We start from the raw sequence: 15,516 nt of genomic DNA on the forward strand, positions 1-15,516 counted from the left end.
GAAGACAAGAGGAACTCTATCCCTGTTAGGGTGGTAGGAAGATGGGGCAAGAAGAGATGTCCAGGAAATGGAGGAGATGCAGGTGAGGAAAGCATCAATGGTGGAGGAAGAGAAATCCCCTTCTTCAACGGAGGACATCTCTGATGTCCTGGAAAGGAAAGCTTCATCTTGGGAACAGATACAGTGGAGGTGAAGCAACTGAGAAAAGGGAATATCATTTTTACAGGAGACAGGGTGGGAAGAGCTATAGTGATGATAGCCTTGGAGTTGATAGTATTTTTACCCTGTATGGATTAATTCTCAAGTAGAAGTATTACTATTAGCCACATACTGTAGCAATTAGGATTTTATTTTTGTTCTTTTTTCAAGCCACGTTATTTTATAAACAGTTGATTTCCAGCTCATTGCAAAATGCATTGAGACAAGATCATTACTTGACACTATCTTAAAAGCAGCAATGTTAATCATTTTGATGAAAGTTGATTGATCCAAAACATTAACCCTGGTTCATTTTTCACAAATTGTGATGACCTGCTTAGCTTTTCTAGCAATTTCTATTTAGTTTTCAAAGTTCCACCATCTTCAGGTTTTTGTGTTTGGAAGGTTTTCACAATGAAGCTCAGTGCTTACATTCTTCATGCAGAAAAATACCCAGAGTATCTTTCATGTATGCAATAAGCCAAAAAGTGACAGATACTAAGACAACACACACACAAAATACTGGTGGAACACAGCAGGCCAGGCAGCATCTATAAGTAGAAGCACTGTCGACGGTTCAGGCCTGCTGTGTTCCACCAGCATTTTGTGTGTGTTGTTTGAATTTGCAGCATCTGCAGATTTCCCCATGTTTGCTCTTTAAAGATACTAAGACAAATAGATTAGCACAGGTGATGCTGGAGCATTGAATTAAATTTTACAAAGAAGCTCCAGAGCCTTGCATTGAAAATATCTTGACGATACAGCTAGCAGTAATGGGATGATGGAAATGACAAATGAACAAGAACCCAGAGTTGGAGGAATGCAGGGCACTTTGAATAGGGAGAATCAAAACCATGGCAAAATTTGAATGTGGAAGTAGAAATTTTTAAATTGTGATGAAAGCAGACCAGGACCCATGTAAACCGAAATAATGATTCAGGAGGACTTAATTACAATACGGACAATAGAAAATTGGATGAGTTTAGGTTTACACAGGGTGGGAAGTTGTCTATCAAAATGTTAGGATAATACAGCTGGTGCTACTGAGGCTCCAGCAGCCAGGGTTGACCATTGATGTTGCAACCTAGTTGTCAAGATATGCAAGCCTTGGTGATACAAGCTGTTAACCATGTAGCAAGCTCCCCCTCTCCACACATCTGATGACCCAAAGGAAAGACAGAGACCAATACAGTTTGGCACCAGCAGTTTCGCAGGAGTTGCCATTCAGTGTTGAACTCAATGTAAGACTGCCTTAGGGACGCCAGCTCCCTATTTTTCCCTTGGGGTTTATTCCCAGGGCAACAGAGTTTTGAGTTTAGAATTTTCATTTTCTGAGATGAGCTTCAAACCATGGCTGATGTGCCCCATCTACCAGAAGCAACTGGTTTTAAGGTGCCAGTGACCCACCTTTGCCCCTTCCCCTGTCAGTAGAAATGGTTCCATTGGTCTCAGCAGCTAAGCAACATTTGAAGGCCATGAGCTGGACTTGGTTGTCTGAGGTTATTTGAAGTGCATGGTGTTGGGGTATTTAATAGGTAGTGGGAGCTTGTCCCCCTTCCCAAACCCCCACCACCCCTTGGCTATAACAACCTTAAGGAACCTTAGTACAATTGGGAAGTCATAATAACATGGATCTATGGGGTAAACATAAGCTTATAACCTCCCAGCTGCTTTAATGCAATTTCAGAGTGTTTTATCATGGAGGCTGAATTAAATGAATGAGAAAGCCTGTGATATACTTATGCTTCTTTACATAGCAATCTTCTTGCAATCTGCTTTTTGTTCCATTTTCTTACCTTTCATAGCTTGGCCCTTACTTGTCAAGTTTTGAAATCCTTAAGATTACTTGCATACCCTGGTTATAAAGTTAAAGGATGCAGTAAATGAATGCTTTATATACAGGTGGGTGATACAGAATATGTTCACACAAAATTAAATAACATTGAACAGATAGTGCCTTAAATATTTTTACTATGTAGTATGAAGGTAATCTCTACATATAGAGCATGCACTTAATAAATATTGCTTGTCAATATTTTAGACAATCTAACATTTTATGTTACATGTAATGCTTTATAGGCTATATGCAAGCCACAACAGAGCCAAAGTTCTCATCTTCGAGCTACAGTATCAGTTATAGAACCATATTCGTCTAATGTTGCTAATTTACCAAGAGAACTTGTTGAGGAAGTTTTGGATGAGTTAGACCACTGCGTTCCATTGCTGGAAATATATCCAATAGATGGTCAGGATTCTGCTGTGTGCAGCATTGCTGAAGCTCTGGAAAATGTTAGGTAAATAATAATGTTCTACATTAATATTGCATCATTGTCTGTGGACTGTTATTTCAATGACTTTTGTCAATAACTTTTTCAGATTCTTTTATGATTTTCTATGGAGAGACTGGGATGATGAAGAAGGCTGTGAAAATTACACTGCACTGATAGAGGAACGTATACGTTTGTAAGTCACTTCCATAAAATTGTTTCCAACAATAACAACTAATGGCCAATGGAAAATAAAGAGATGAGTAAAATTCAACATGGTATTTGGTGTCTGATTAAGGGAAGAGTGAAAATTCAACAGTACTTACTGTCTGTACATAAAAATGAACTGAGAAATAAAGCTGATTTTAAATAATCCATAAATCCAAATCAAGGTTACTGGATATTATTAGGCATGGAGAATTCAAATCAGATGCCATTTTCCTTGTTAACACTAATTCTGCCTTGGAATATATTAATCTATAGAGGTTTGGAGTTAAACTTTGAAACACCTTCAAATTAGATTTGATGCAAAAGAACTACAGATGCTGGAAATCTGAAACAAACAGAATGTACAGAAACAGATCAAAGAAATCGAGTATTTCCGGCACTTTCTGCTCTTGTTTCATACTAGATATTACTTCTGAGTGATAATGAGAACCTGTACGCACAAGGAATTGATAATATTGTAGAAAATAGAAAAACAGCAAGATACTGATTTTAGCCCTCAGGATAAGGTAATAAATCATTCACCTCTCCAAGCTATGAACTTCAAAGAGCTATAGAAGATGCAGTCCCCAATGGTAGCTATGACAAATATACCAGGATTGTAAAAATGTATTATACTCAAACTGTTGATATGAAGCTATTGGAGAAACATAAATTATTGGAACAGTTTTTCTGGACAATTTCAACTGGTTGTGCATTAATTAAGAATGCTTCCCGTTTTTTGCATCCTTCACTGTCACTCTGCAGACATCTTTCCTGCTAGGGTTCCTCTACTATAGTAATAAAATTGAGTCGAGTACAGCAGATCCAAATAGCTTTTTTCAGTGTTGTAGAATAGGGGCCCACTCTCAAACTGCTGCAATCCTGAATAAAGGTTCCACATTTGCTATTTTTTTGGAAATCTTCATCTCTTACATTGTCAAAGAAAATTCAGATGAATTTTAGTTCATCCAAAATTCCTGTTGGAGAACCAGAATCTCCTTTTTCCTCCATTTGTAGCCAAATAGGCCCTACTTTTTCCCTGATTACCTTTTTCTCCTTTAAGTACTTAAAATGCTTTTAGAATTTATTAATTTTGCCCCCAAAGCTATATGTACCATTTTTGCTCTCCTTGTACTTATATAGAAGTTCCACTATACTTTCTGTATTCCTGACCTTATAATCTGTGACTTTATCATATGAGCTTTTCTTTCTTTTGATTCTCATTATCTGCTGATTTTTTTTAAAAATGTTATCCGTTGTCCAACCCTCAATATCTCATGACATCTAGGGCTCCTTGCATTTGTTGGCCTTAACTTCACCTTTGCAAGAACTCATTTGCCCTGAACTACTCCTATTTTATTTCTAAATTATTCATTCTGGTCACAAGTAGACTTTTCCTTCAAGTCACAGCTTTCAGCCATAATTTGCCAATATGTAACTTTGGAAAATCCTAGTTCAAAGATAGTAGCCAACAATATAAAAACTCAGTGTAGTGTGGTTTTACAATATATTCTGGTGCAGATTTATTTCCTTAATTGCAGTCATGCTGATTTCAAAGTTCAAAATAAATTTTTTATTTAATACATATATATGTGTGTGTGTGTGTGTGTGTGTGTGTGTGTGTGTGTGTGTGTGTGTGTGTGTGTGTGTGTGTGCGTGTGTGTGTGTGTGTATATCATCATATACAAACCTGAGATTCTTTTTTTTTGCGGGCATACAGTACTGTGCAAAAGTCTAAGGCACATGGGCTCCTAAGGCTCCTGCACAGTGCTGCATTTATTAATGTGGAGCAGAGAGCGAATATCTAAATCTGGCAGGAGCAAAAGGATTTTGGTAATGGTGAGGGTGAATCACTGAAGGAGAGGTGTGGGACAGGTGACAGAGAGGGAGTGCTGGGGCAGGGGTTGGTATGGGTGTAGACCCAGCCCACAGACACCAGGCAATGTCATTTGATTCCAAATGATTGGCTTATTGATCATTACAGAATGTCTCTAGTGCTTCCCTCTCCCTCCCTTCTCACTTTTCCTTTTCCCAACCATGAATCCCCTCTCCTTGCCCCCTTCCTAGTCTCAGTCCACAATAGAGACCCATATCAGAATAAGGTTTCTCGTCACTCACATATTGTATGACATGAAGTTTTTTTTTGCGGCAGCAGTACAATGCAATACTTAAAATTAGCTAACACTTTCCTAAATTGCTGACGACTTTTGTAAGTACTGTACTCAGTAAATCAAAGAACCAAAAATAAAATCAAAATTAAGTTCCTATTTATTTAACTTTATTTAAAAATGAAGTAACTGCATCATATATTTCAGAAGGTCACAGTCAGTACTGGTATAAAATCTATTGGAATTCCAATTCAAAAAATATTTATTCATGAAAATTCTGCCAGAAGATAGTACTGTGCAAAAGTCTTGGGGACATATATAGAACTAGGGTGCCCAAGACTTTTACACAGTGCTGTAGGAATAACTAATTGTAGGTAACTGTAAGTAGACAGCATATTTTACCCAACTGCTGTTTTGTTGTTGTGATATAGTAAATTGTTTGCTGCTTATATTCATATTGATCTTTTAACCATTTTTAGATTTTATGATATTCAAGATGGTACAATACCAGGTCCTGTAGGGCAACGTTTTAAAAGAACTCTGGAAAAATACAGAAACAAACGTACAGAGCTGATTGAGTACCAGAGTAATATAAGAGAAGATCCATCAGCAGCTGAAGCAGTGGAATGTTGGAAAAAATACTATGAAATCTTAATGATCTGTGGATTATTAAAAATCTGGGAAGATTTGCGTCTTAGGTAACGACCTCAAATTCAAATTTCAATACTTACCAATTAATGCTAACTTGTAAAATGCTTAAAATTTTCTTTGTGCTTTATTACCCCCATTTTACACATCACTGTTCCCCTTTGAGAAACTGCCTACACAATTGTTATAATGATACATGAATTACTTTTGATAAGAAATTTGGTAACTACTTGAAAAAAAGGAATATCACAGGGTTTGTTGAGTTGAGTACTTGAATAAGGAATCCATTGTGGAGAAGTGTACTTAATCAGATTCAACCAATTGAATGTGTATTTTTGAGGTGACAGTTTGAACTCCTTTTTCACATTTTTGTACAAGGTTATTCTTGGCCTTTTTTTCATTTCAGAGCTGTGCAAGGTTTTGTGAAACTGCATCCTATGTTAACTGAGAAGCTATTTTTTTATTATATAATGGCAACTTGAAATTTTTGTTTAATTTCTTGACTAACCTAGAGGTGATTATTACCATCACTGATTTTTGTTATTAACTTTGGTTTTAATAACTTGATGCTCAATTTTGCTGAAGATGTTTGTTTTACTTTATGTTAATTCTTTTGTTTCTGCAAATAGCCTTCCAGATTCAAAAGGACTATTTTATTCTTTTTGTTGTCCTCTAAGTGATAAACTGATAATAGTCTTAAAATGTCACCAGTTTGTTCTTTTATTAGCATATTCTGACTTTGTTTACATAGTTCATAAATTTCAAAGCAAATCTTTATGTCTTTGGGATTATGATCCTTGGAAGTTCAAGACAACTACAAGTATCAGTAAATACCTGGCATATACCTAAATTTTATTTACTGGTTACTTGCATCTCAACTTTGTGAGTTAGTAGGACAACAAAAAGAATAAAATAGTCCTTTTAAATCTGGAAGGTTATTTGCAGAAACAAAAGAATTAACAAAGTAAAGCAAGATCCAGGATTTTATAGGAGAGCAGTACCATCAAGGTCATTGCAGTCTTGAAACTATGTATCTGGATCAATTTGGTCTACCTTAGGAGAAATTAATAATATCAGTCATTCTTAAGTTGATACTTCAAATAAATGAGCAATATATACTTCATTTCCAAGGTTTTCTAGAAGTGGAGAGTCAGAGTCGTGATTACTTACAGCTTGAAGAAATTCCCTCCATTTAAGTTGTTGAGGACTGAATATAAGTGGCTATGTAACCTCCTAAAAACAATTGATAATTGGGAATCACACCTTGAAAATTCACTTTATGAGTAGCAAGTGTTTTAGTCATATAGTATGAAATTATTGTCTGATGTAAATATGCTTGCTTTTCCAGAAATTACCATTATATTTAAATTTCAATTATGTTTTGTATGTTTGTGGTCTGTCATTTCCTATAATGACGTAACCTGTGTGGGAGGAGTTTTATAGTGAAAAAGCCTTTGCACTGGGGCAGTTTCATCCTCTCTGCTCAAAAATCTTGGTCCAATGGTACGAAAAATTGTCATGACTGCAGTGGATACGCACGATGCCTACTGTGCTTGTCATGCCTTTGCTCTCTACAAAGCATTGCAGCACCGTCTTCTTGACCATTGGATCTTGTAGTTGATCTCATCTGCCCAGTCTGCTGGAACTAGCTTCGTGTGCTGGGGTAGGCACATTCCTATCTCACCAGTGTTGGAAGTTCCCAGCTACCCTCATTTGGTTTAGCCCGCCTGTCGAAGCGATGAACCTGCACACATTTACTTGGAGCTACAGATGAGAGCTGAGTGGCAGGTGGGAACCAAAGGTGAATGAGCTGTCCCTGAGCGGTGCATGACAAGCCCACCACCAGATGTACTACCCCTCCCTGGAAACCCCATACATCCCAATATGTTGATTGTACACATTCTCACTATTTGTAATTGAACAGTAAGCTAAAGTGCAGCTGCTTGAACATGCAATTATACCTTATAGGAATCCACAATGGGCATCATGATGTGGGTTTATTTCACTGGAGTAATCTAGTGCCATTGTAAGACATATGGATGATGAGTCCAAATTTTCCTGACTGTAGATTCTAGAAGCTGTCATAAATCCCAAATTAATGAGACTTTTTTTTCATTTGTGAATCTATTCATTGCAGAGTTCAAAGAATGCTTGTTTGCTGACTATATTTATAACTAAGAGCTCTAGATTTTAAGAATTTAAGATTATTGAAGCAGGAACACTGCTTAGTACAATAAGCTTTAAACTAGTTTTGCATGGGGATTGGAGCCAAAGTGAAGAGGCAGAGGATCTGGTAGTAGGTGCACAAGTAGAGACTGCTTGTAGGGAGTTGGTGAGGAAGGATAGGCAGTTGATAGAGCAAAGATTAAATTGGCCTGTTGGTTTAAGACGTGTCTATTTCATGAAAGGAGTATCATAAACAAAGCGGATGAATACATGGAACTGTGAGGTTGTGGCCATTACAGAGACTTGGATGTCTCAGGGGCAGGAATGGCTGCTGAGTGTGCCAGGCTCTAAATGTTTCAAAAATGACAGGGAGGGAGACAAAAGAGGTGGGGTGTGGCAGTGCTTATTAAGGATAGTGTCACAGCTACAAAAAAGGAGGAAGTCATGGAGGGATTATCTACTGAGTCATTGTGGGTGGAAATCAGAAACGAAGGGGGCAATACCTCTACAGAGTGTTTTATAGACCCTCCAATAGAAACAAGGATATCGAGGAGCAGATTGTGGAATGGTGCAATATCAGTAGGGTTGGTGTGATGGGAGATTTTAACTTTCCTAATATTGACTGACATCTCCTTAGAGCAAGAGGTTTAGATGGGGAGGAATTTGTTAGGTGTGTACAGGAAGGTTTTCTGACACAATATGTAGATAAGCCAACTAGAGGAGAGGCTGTACTTGATCTGGTATTGGGAAATTAACCTGGTGAGGTGTCAGATCTCTTGGTGGGAAAGCATTTTAGAGGTGATGATCACAACTCTATCTCCTTTGCTCAGGAAAGGGATAGGGGCAGACAATTTAGGAAAACATTTAATCGGGGTATGGGGAAATATGATACAATTAGACAGGAAATGCACAGCAGAAACGTTGCAAAAGTCCAGGGAATATTTGCATAGCGTGCTGCATAGGTATGTTCCATTGAGGCAGGGAAGGGATAGTAGGGTATAAGAACCATGGTATACAAAGGATGTGGAAAATCTAGTTAAGAAAAAAAAAGCTTACAAAAGGTTCAAGAAACTAGGTACTGATAGAGTTCCAGATAATTACAAGGTTGCCAGGAAGAAGCTTAAGAACGAAATTAGGAGGGCTAGAAGGGGCCATGAGAAGGCCTTGGTGAGCAGGGTTAAGGAAAACCCAAAGGCATTCTACAAGTATGTGAAGAGCAAGATGAGAATAGGACCAATCAGGTGTGATAGTGGAAACACGCATGGAGTCTGAGGAGGTAGTGGAAGTACTTAATAAATACTTTGCTTCAGTATTCACCAGGGAAAAGGACCTTGCCAATTGTGGGGATGACTTACAGCGGTCTGAAAAGCTTGAGCATATAGACATAGGAAAGAGGATATGCTGGAGCTTTTAAAAAGTTAGGTAAGTTGCCAGGGCCAGATGAGGTGTACCCTAGGCTACTGTGGGAAGCGAGGGAGGAGATGATCTTTGCATCATCAATGGGGACGGGAGAGGTTCCGGAGGATTGGAGGGTTGCAGATGTTGTTCAAGAAAGGAAGTAGAGATAACCCAAGAAATTATAGTCTAGTGAGTCTTACTATAGTGGTGGGTGAGTTGTTGAAGATCCTGAGAGGCAGAATTTGTGAGTATTTGGAGAGGCATAATCTGATTAGGGATAGTTAGCATGGCTTTGTCAAGGGCAGGTTGTGCCTTCCAAGCCTGATTGAATTCTTTGAGGATTGTTATGTGTGAAGCCAAGCAGAGCTGCAGAACGGATGCTGCTAATAAGAGAGAGATAAGGGAGAGCCATTCAAAAATGCTAATGAGAGAGAGATAACGAGAGAGAGATAAGGAAGAGCCATTCAAAATGCAAATGAGAGAGAGACACATAATTCAGTATTTTGGCGTCTGCGCTGATACTGCCACGGACATTTGCTTTGAACATGAACTATTCGTTAACACTTCTGCTGAGACAACAGGAAGTGGTGAAGTTTGATGGACAGGTGATACCCCATCGGGGGGGGGGGGATAAAATAGCGGGTTTGCTAAGACACAGGCAGACACGCCGCGAGACCCTGAAGAGAGCATTTTGCCACCACAAGTTGGTGGCAGTTTGGAGGACCGATTCACAGGAATCGGCCAGAGGCTCACAGGGTGTAAAGGTATGACCAGTGGAGACCTGTTGTGTGTCCACCCCTGGCTGGGTGACAGGTTCACCATGGAAGAATGGTCGCATCTGGAACGGAGGGGTCACAGTTGGTGACCACAATGGGACAAGAAGACAACGGAAGGTTTCCCTGAAATTTCAGCTGTATCTCTCACTCTCTCTCTCCAACGGTGCCACAACAACTACCTTGAACTACACTAAACTGAACTGAACTCTGCTTCACTTGAAGACTGATCGTTTACCCCTAGACTTCGATAGAGCTTGGCTGATTCCTATTCCCATATTCCCATAATATACCAATGTATATTATCATTGCTAACCTGTTACATTTATATCCTTGCATTTAGTGTACTGTATTACTTAATTTACTAATAAACTTTATTAGTTTTTAGTAATTCCAGACTCCAACGAGTGTTCCATTTCTGCTGGTTTGACAACCCAGTTACGGGGTATGTAACACAAGTGGGGGCTCGTCTGGGATCTTGAACGCCAAAATTGGGACTGGTTGAATTGATTGGGTTAAATTCCCATATCTGATTTGGTCATGGAAAACAAAACACAGAAAAAAACAAAAAGGGCAAACAGCAGAAATGGAGATTGAGGAATTTCTAAAGATGCCAACCTTGGAGGCATTAGAGGATGCCAAGAAATCAGTCTTGATGAATGTTGCAAAACGGTTGAATCTTTGGAAGGGGAAGCAGGTAATGAAGAGAGCAGAGATACAAAGAACCATCGTTGAGTATTATGTATCTAAGGATGTGTTTCCCGAAGGGGACCTAGAGGTGGTGTCTGAGAGCAAACCTGGTGGGGCTGCAATTCAGCTGCAGATGGAAAGATTAATGCTTGAGCATGAGTTATGAGTAAAACAGCTAGAAAAGGAGGAGAGAGAGAAGGAGCAAGAAAGGGAGGAAAGAGAAAGAGAGAAGCAGCTAGAAAGGGAGGAAAGAGAGAGAGAGAGGGAACGAGAAAGGGAGGAAAGAGAGAGAGAGAAGGCACGAGAAATGAAGTTTGAGCTGGAGAAGTTAAAGATAATGCAAGAGGGGGGCTGAATGCCAGACCTAGCTGGAGGGTTCAAGGTGACCCAGGAGGTAAAGTTGGTTCCCCCATTTGAGGAGACCAATGTTGATAGGTACTTTCTACACATCGAAAAAGTCGCTGTAAGGCAGGACTGGCCGAGGGATAAGTGGGCTGTTTTACTCCAGAGTGTGCTTAAGGGGAAGGCTCAGCAAGCTTACTCAGCGTTTTCAACAGAAGATGCAAAGAAGTATGATGTGGTAAAAGAGGCTGTACTCAAGATCTATGAGGGGTCAGAGTCGGTGACCACAACGGGACAACGGTTGCATCGGGAATGGAGGGGTTACAGTCGGTGACCACAACGGGACAAGAAGACAATGGAAGGTTTGCCTGAAATTTCAGCTGTATTTCTCACTCTCTCTCTCTCTCTCTCTCTCTCTCTCTCTCTAACGGTGCCACAACAACTACCTCGAACTACACTAAACTGAACTGTACTCTGCTTCACTTGAAGACTGATCATTTACCCCTCGACTTCGATAGAGCTTGGCTGATTCCTATTCCCATATTTCTGTGTATATGTGTATATTATCATTGCTAATCTGTTACGTTTATATCCTTGCATTTAGTGTACTGTATTGTTGTTGTTGTTTGTCCTTCGGAGTTGAAGACGACCACGACTTCTGTCAGGTGGAGGGTTTGTGACTGTGGGTCCGGAGGTGACTGGTGAGGCCAATCCGGGCCCTGAAAGCTCACCCACATGTGGAATACATGAGGATAGGTGCTGCAGTGTAAGTGAAGGTAGTTCAAGCCTTGTGCGCGGTGCGTATCTGCTGAGCCATTGCGGTGCGTCTGATTTCTGCTGCATACGGTCCTTTAGTGGTCCTGCTCCACCAGGTTGGGCAGTCCAGAGCAAGCGATTCCCAGCTACTGGGACTGATGTTGAGGTCTTTGAGGGACACTTTGAGGCAGTCTTTGAAACATTTCTTCTGCCCTCCAACTGAGCGCTTGCCCTGGCTCAGCTCTCCATATAGTAGCTGTTTTGGTAGTCGACTGTCAGACATCCTGACAACATGGCCAGCCCATCTGGCTTGGGCTTTCTGTAGGAGGGTGTAGATGCTGTGGGTGCTAGCCCGCTCCAGGACCTTCGTGTCTGGGACTTTGTCCTGCCATCGTACGTGGAGAAGTCTCTGAGGCAGCTCAACTGAAAGTGGTTGAGCTGTTTAGCGTGTCAGATGTAGACAGTCCAGGTCTCACTGGCATAGAGGAGGGTGGTGAGAACCACTGCTCGGTAGACCTTCAACTTGGTGGTAAGGCTGAGTCCTCTCCGCTCCCATACATTCTCACGGAGTCTCCCAAAGGCGGCACTGGCTTTGGCAATTCTGTTGCTGATCTCTGCATCTATGTTCACTGCTCGTGATAGAGTACTGCCCAGATAAGTAAAGCTGCTGACTGCCAGTAGCTTCTGCCCCTTTACTGTGATGTGTGGTTTCTGGTAGGGCTTTCCGGGTGCAGACTGGTACATAACTTTGGTCTTTTTGGTGCTGATTTTAAGTCCAAAGTTGTCACAGGCTCGTGAGAGGCAGTCCATTTCTCGCTGCATCTTCTGCTGTGTGCTGGCGTTGAGGGTGTAATCATCAGCAAATAAGAGGTCTCTGACGACCGTCTCCTTTACCTTTGTAACAGCCTGTAGACGTCGGAGGTTGAATAGCCCACCGCCAGTCCTGTATCTGACGTGTATACCATCCTGACAATCGCGGAAGGCATCATTCAGCATAGCAGAGAAGACCATGCTAAAGAGTGTAGGGGCGAGAAGTTTTTTAGCGGAATGTGTTTGGAGTTGTGACTTGCGCTTGACTTGGATTAAAGTGAGAGAGAGTTGCGCAAATCGTCAGCCTCGCTCTCTCGTCCCAACCTATCTGTATCCAGTTGCAAGATGGAGTCGAGACAGCTAGAGATAAGTTGGGATACAGTGGATGGCCAGCAGTGTCCTATGTGTCTCACTGTGCCCTGATGAGCGCTCCACAACGCTTTGCTGGGTCCGCCTTTCTACTCGTTGGACTGCCAAGTGGTGGTCTCCTCCACGTAGTCCGCGAATTCAGTCTTGGCATGCGTAGGTAGACAAGCCCTAACTTACCGAGGGTTTGAGGCCCATTGGCTACCCTCACCAGGTTTTGCCGGCCAGTCGAAGCCGTTGCCCGGGGAGCTGAGTGTCAGGTGAGGACCAATGCGGATGAACTACTCAGAAGAGTACAACGTTTCCCCATCAGAGGTACTACCTCTCCCTGACACCCCATACACCCTGTACTGTATTACTTAATTTACTAATAAACTTTATTAGTTTCTAGTAATTACAGACTCCAACGAGTGTTCCATTTCTGCTGGTTTGACAACCCAGTTACGGGGTACGTAACAGGATGTAACAAAACAGATTGACCAAGGTAGAGCAGTGGATGTAGTGTATATGGATTTCAGTAAGGCATTTGATAATGTTCCTCATGCAGGGCTCATTCAGAAAATAAGGAGGCATGAGATCCAAGGAGACCTTGCTTTGTGGATCCATAACTAGCTTGCCCACAGAAGACAAAGGGTAGTTGTAGATGGTTCATATTCTGCATGGAGGTCGGTGACCAGTGGTGTTCTGCAGAAATCTGTTCTTGGACCCCCTCATCTTTGCTACTTTTTATAAATTACCTGGATGAAGAAGTAAAAGAGTGGATTAATAAGTTTGCTGGTGACACAAAAGTTGGGGGTGTTGTGGATAGTCTGGAGGGCTGTCAGAGGTTACAGTGCAACATCCACAGGATGCAGAACTGGGCTGAGAAGTGGCTGATGGAGTTCAACCCAGGTAAGTGTGAGGTGATTCATTTTGGTAGATCAAGTTTGAAGGCAGAATATAGTATTAATGGTAAGACTTTTGGCAGTGTGGAGGATCAGCGAGATCTTGGGGTCTGTGTCTATAGGACACGCAAAGCTGCTGCACAGGTTGACAGTGTTTTTAAGAAGGCATATGGTGTGTTGGCATAACTCAACCGTGGGATTGAGTTCAAGAGCCGTGAAGTAATATTACAGCTATATTAGACCTTGGTCAGACCTCACTTGGAGTACTGTGTTCAGTTCTGATCACCTCACTACAGCAAGGATGTGAATACTATAGAGAGAGTGCAGAGGAGATTTACGAGTATGTTGCCTGGATTGGAGAGTGTGCTTTATGAGAATAGGTTGACTGAACTTGGCCTTTTCTCCTTGAGTGATGGAGGATGAGAAGTGACCTGATGGAGGTGTATAAGATGATGAGAGGCATTGATCGTGTGGGTAGCCTGAGGCTTTTTTCCCAGGGCTGAAATGGCTAACACGACGGGGCATAGTTTTAAGGTGCGTGGACATAGGTACAGAGGGGATGTCAGAGGTACGTTTTCCATAGAGAGTGGTAGGTGCGTGGAATGCTCTGCTGGCGACGGTTGTGGAGGCAGATACAATTGCGTCTTTTAAGAGACTCTTAGATGATACATGGAGCTTAGAAAAATAGAGGGCTATGTGGTAGGGTAATTCCGGGCAGTTTCTAGAGTAGGTTACCTGGTCAGTACAACATGGTGCTATAGATTTCTCTATTCTATGTAATCTAAGTAGGATGTATTGTGGTTTCCCTCTTACTCAAATAAATAATTATGTAGAGGGAAAATAATGATGCCAATGTAAAAATTGAGTCATGTAGACCTACACAGTAAACAAAAATATGAAGGAAATTGATACATAAATACAAGAAATTCTGCAGGTGTTGGAAATCCAACGCAGCAGGCACAAAATGCTGGAGGAACTCAACATACCAGGCAGCATCTATGGAAATGAATAAACAGTCGACATTTTGTGCCAAGACCCTTCTTCAAGACTGGAAAGGAAATGGAGGGATGCCAGAATTCAAAAGTGGTGGAGGGGAAGAAGGAATACAAGAATGTGATAGGTGAAGCCAGGTGGGTAGGAAAGGGAAAGGACTGGAGAAGAAGGAATCCAATAGGAGAGAAGAGATCACCAAAGGAGAAGAGGACCCAGGAAGAGGTGATAAGTAGGTGAGAGGGCAAAGTGGGGAATAGAAGAAAAGGGGAGAGGAGAGAAGTTTTTTTTACTGGAAGGAGAAATCAATATTCACGCCATTCATTTGGAGGCTACCCAAATGGAATATAAGGTGTTGCTTCTCCACCCTGAGGGTGGCCTCATCTTGGCACAATTGGAGGGCATGGACCAACATGTCAGAATGGGAATGTCATTCATAATGAAAATTGCTGACCGCCAGGAAGTTCCACTTTTGGCAGGCGGAACGGAGATGTTTGATAAAGTGGTCCCCCAACTTGTGACAGGTCTCATCATTATAGAGGAGGCTGCTTCGGGAGCACTGGACACGACAGGTGACCCCAGCAGATTCACAGGTGAAGTGAAGCCTCATCTGGAAAGACTTTTTAGGGCCCTGAATGGAGGCGAGGGGGTTGGTGAAGGGACAGGTGTAGCATTTTGGCTGCTTGCAGGGATGAGTGCCAGGATGTAGATTAGTAGGGAGGTGTGATTGGACAAGGGAATCACAGAAGGAGTGATCCTTGAGAAAAGCAGAGAGAGGGGGCAGGTAAAGATATGTTTGGTTGTAAGATCCCTTTGCTGATGGCTGAGATTGCAGAGAATGATGTGTTGGATGCGGAGGCTTATGGGGTGGTAGATAGGGACAAGAGGAACCTTATCATTTAGGATGGTGCGA

At 41.5% G+C, this 15,516-nt stretch overlaps 1 protein-coding gene across 1 annotated transcript in view; it reads left to right on the top strand.

The window, feature by feature from the left end:
• Positions 1–15,516, top strand: part of LOC140736633 (testicular spindle-associated protein SHCBP1L-like) — an 86,460-nt gene that overhangs the window by 26,238 nt on the left and 44,706 nt on the right. The window contains exons 3-5 of the mRNA XM_073062449.1: positions 2,278–2,492; positions 2,575–2,661; positions 5,260–5,478. Of these exons, the coding sequence (XP_072918550.1) occupies positions 2,278–2,492; positions 2,575–2,661; positions 5,260–5,478 (521 nt within the window). The remainder of the gene's footprint in view (positions 1–2,277; positions 2,493–2,574; positions 2,662–5,259; positions 5,479–15,516) is intronic.

This window comes from Hemitrygon akajei, chromosome 12 (genome assembly GCF_048418815.1).
Source record: "Hemitrygon akajei chromosome 12, sHemAka1.3, whole genome shotgun sequence".
NCBI classification, from domain to species: Eukaryota; Metazoa; Chordata; class Chondrichthyes; order Myliobatiformes; family Dasyatidae; genus Hemitrygon; species Hemitrygon akajei.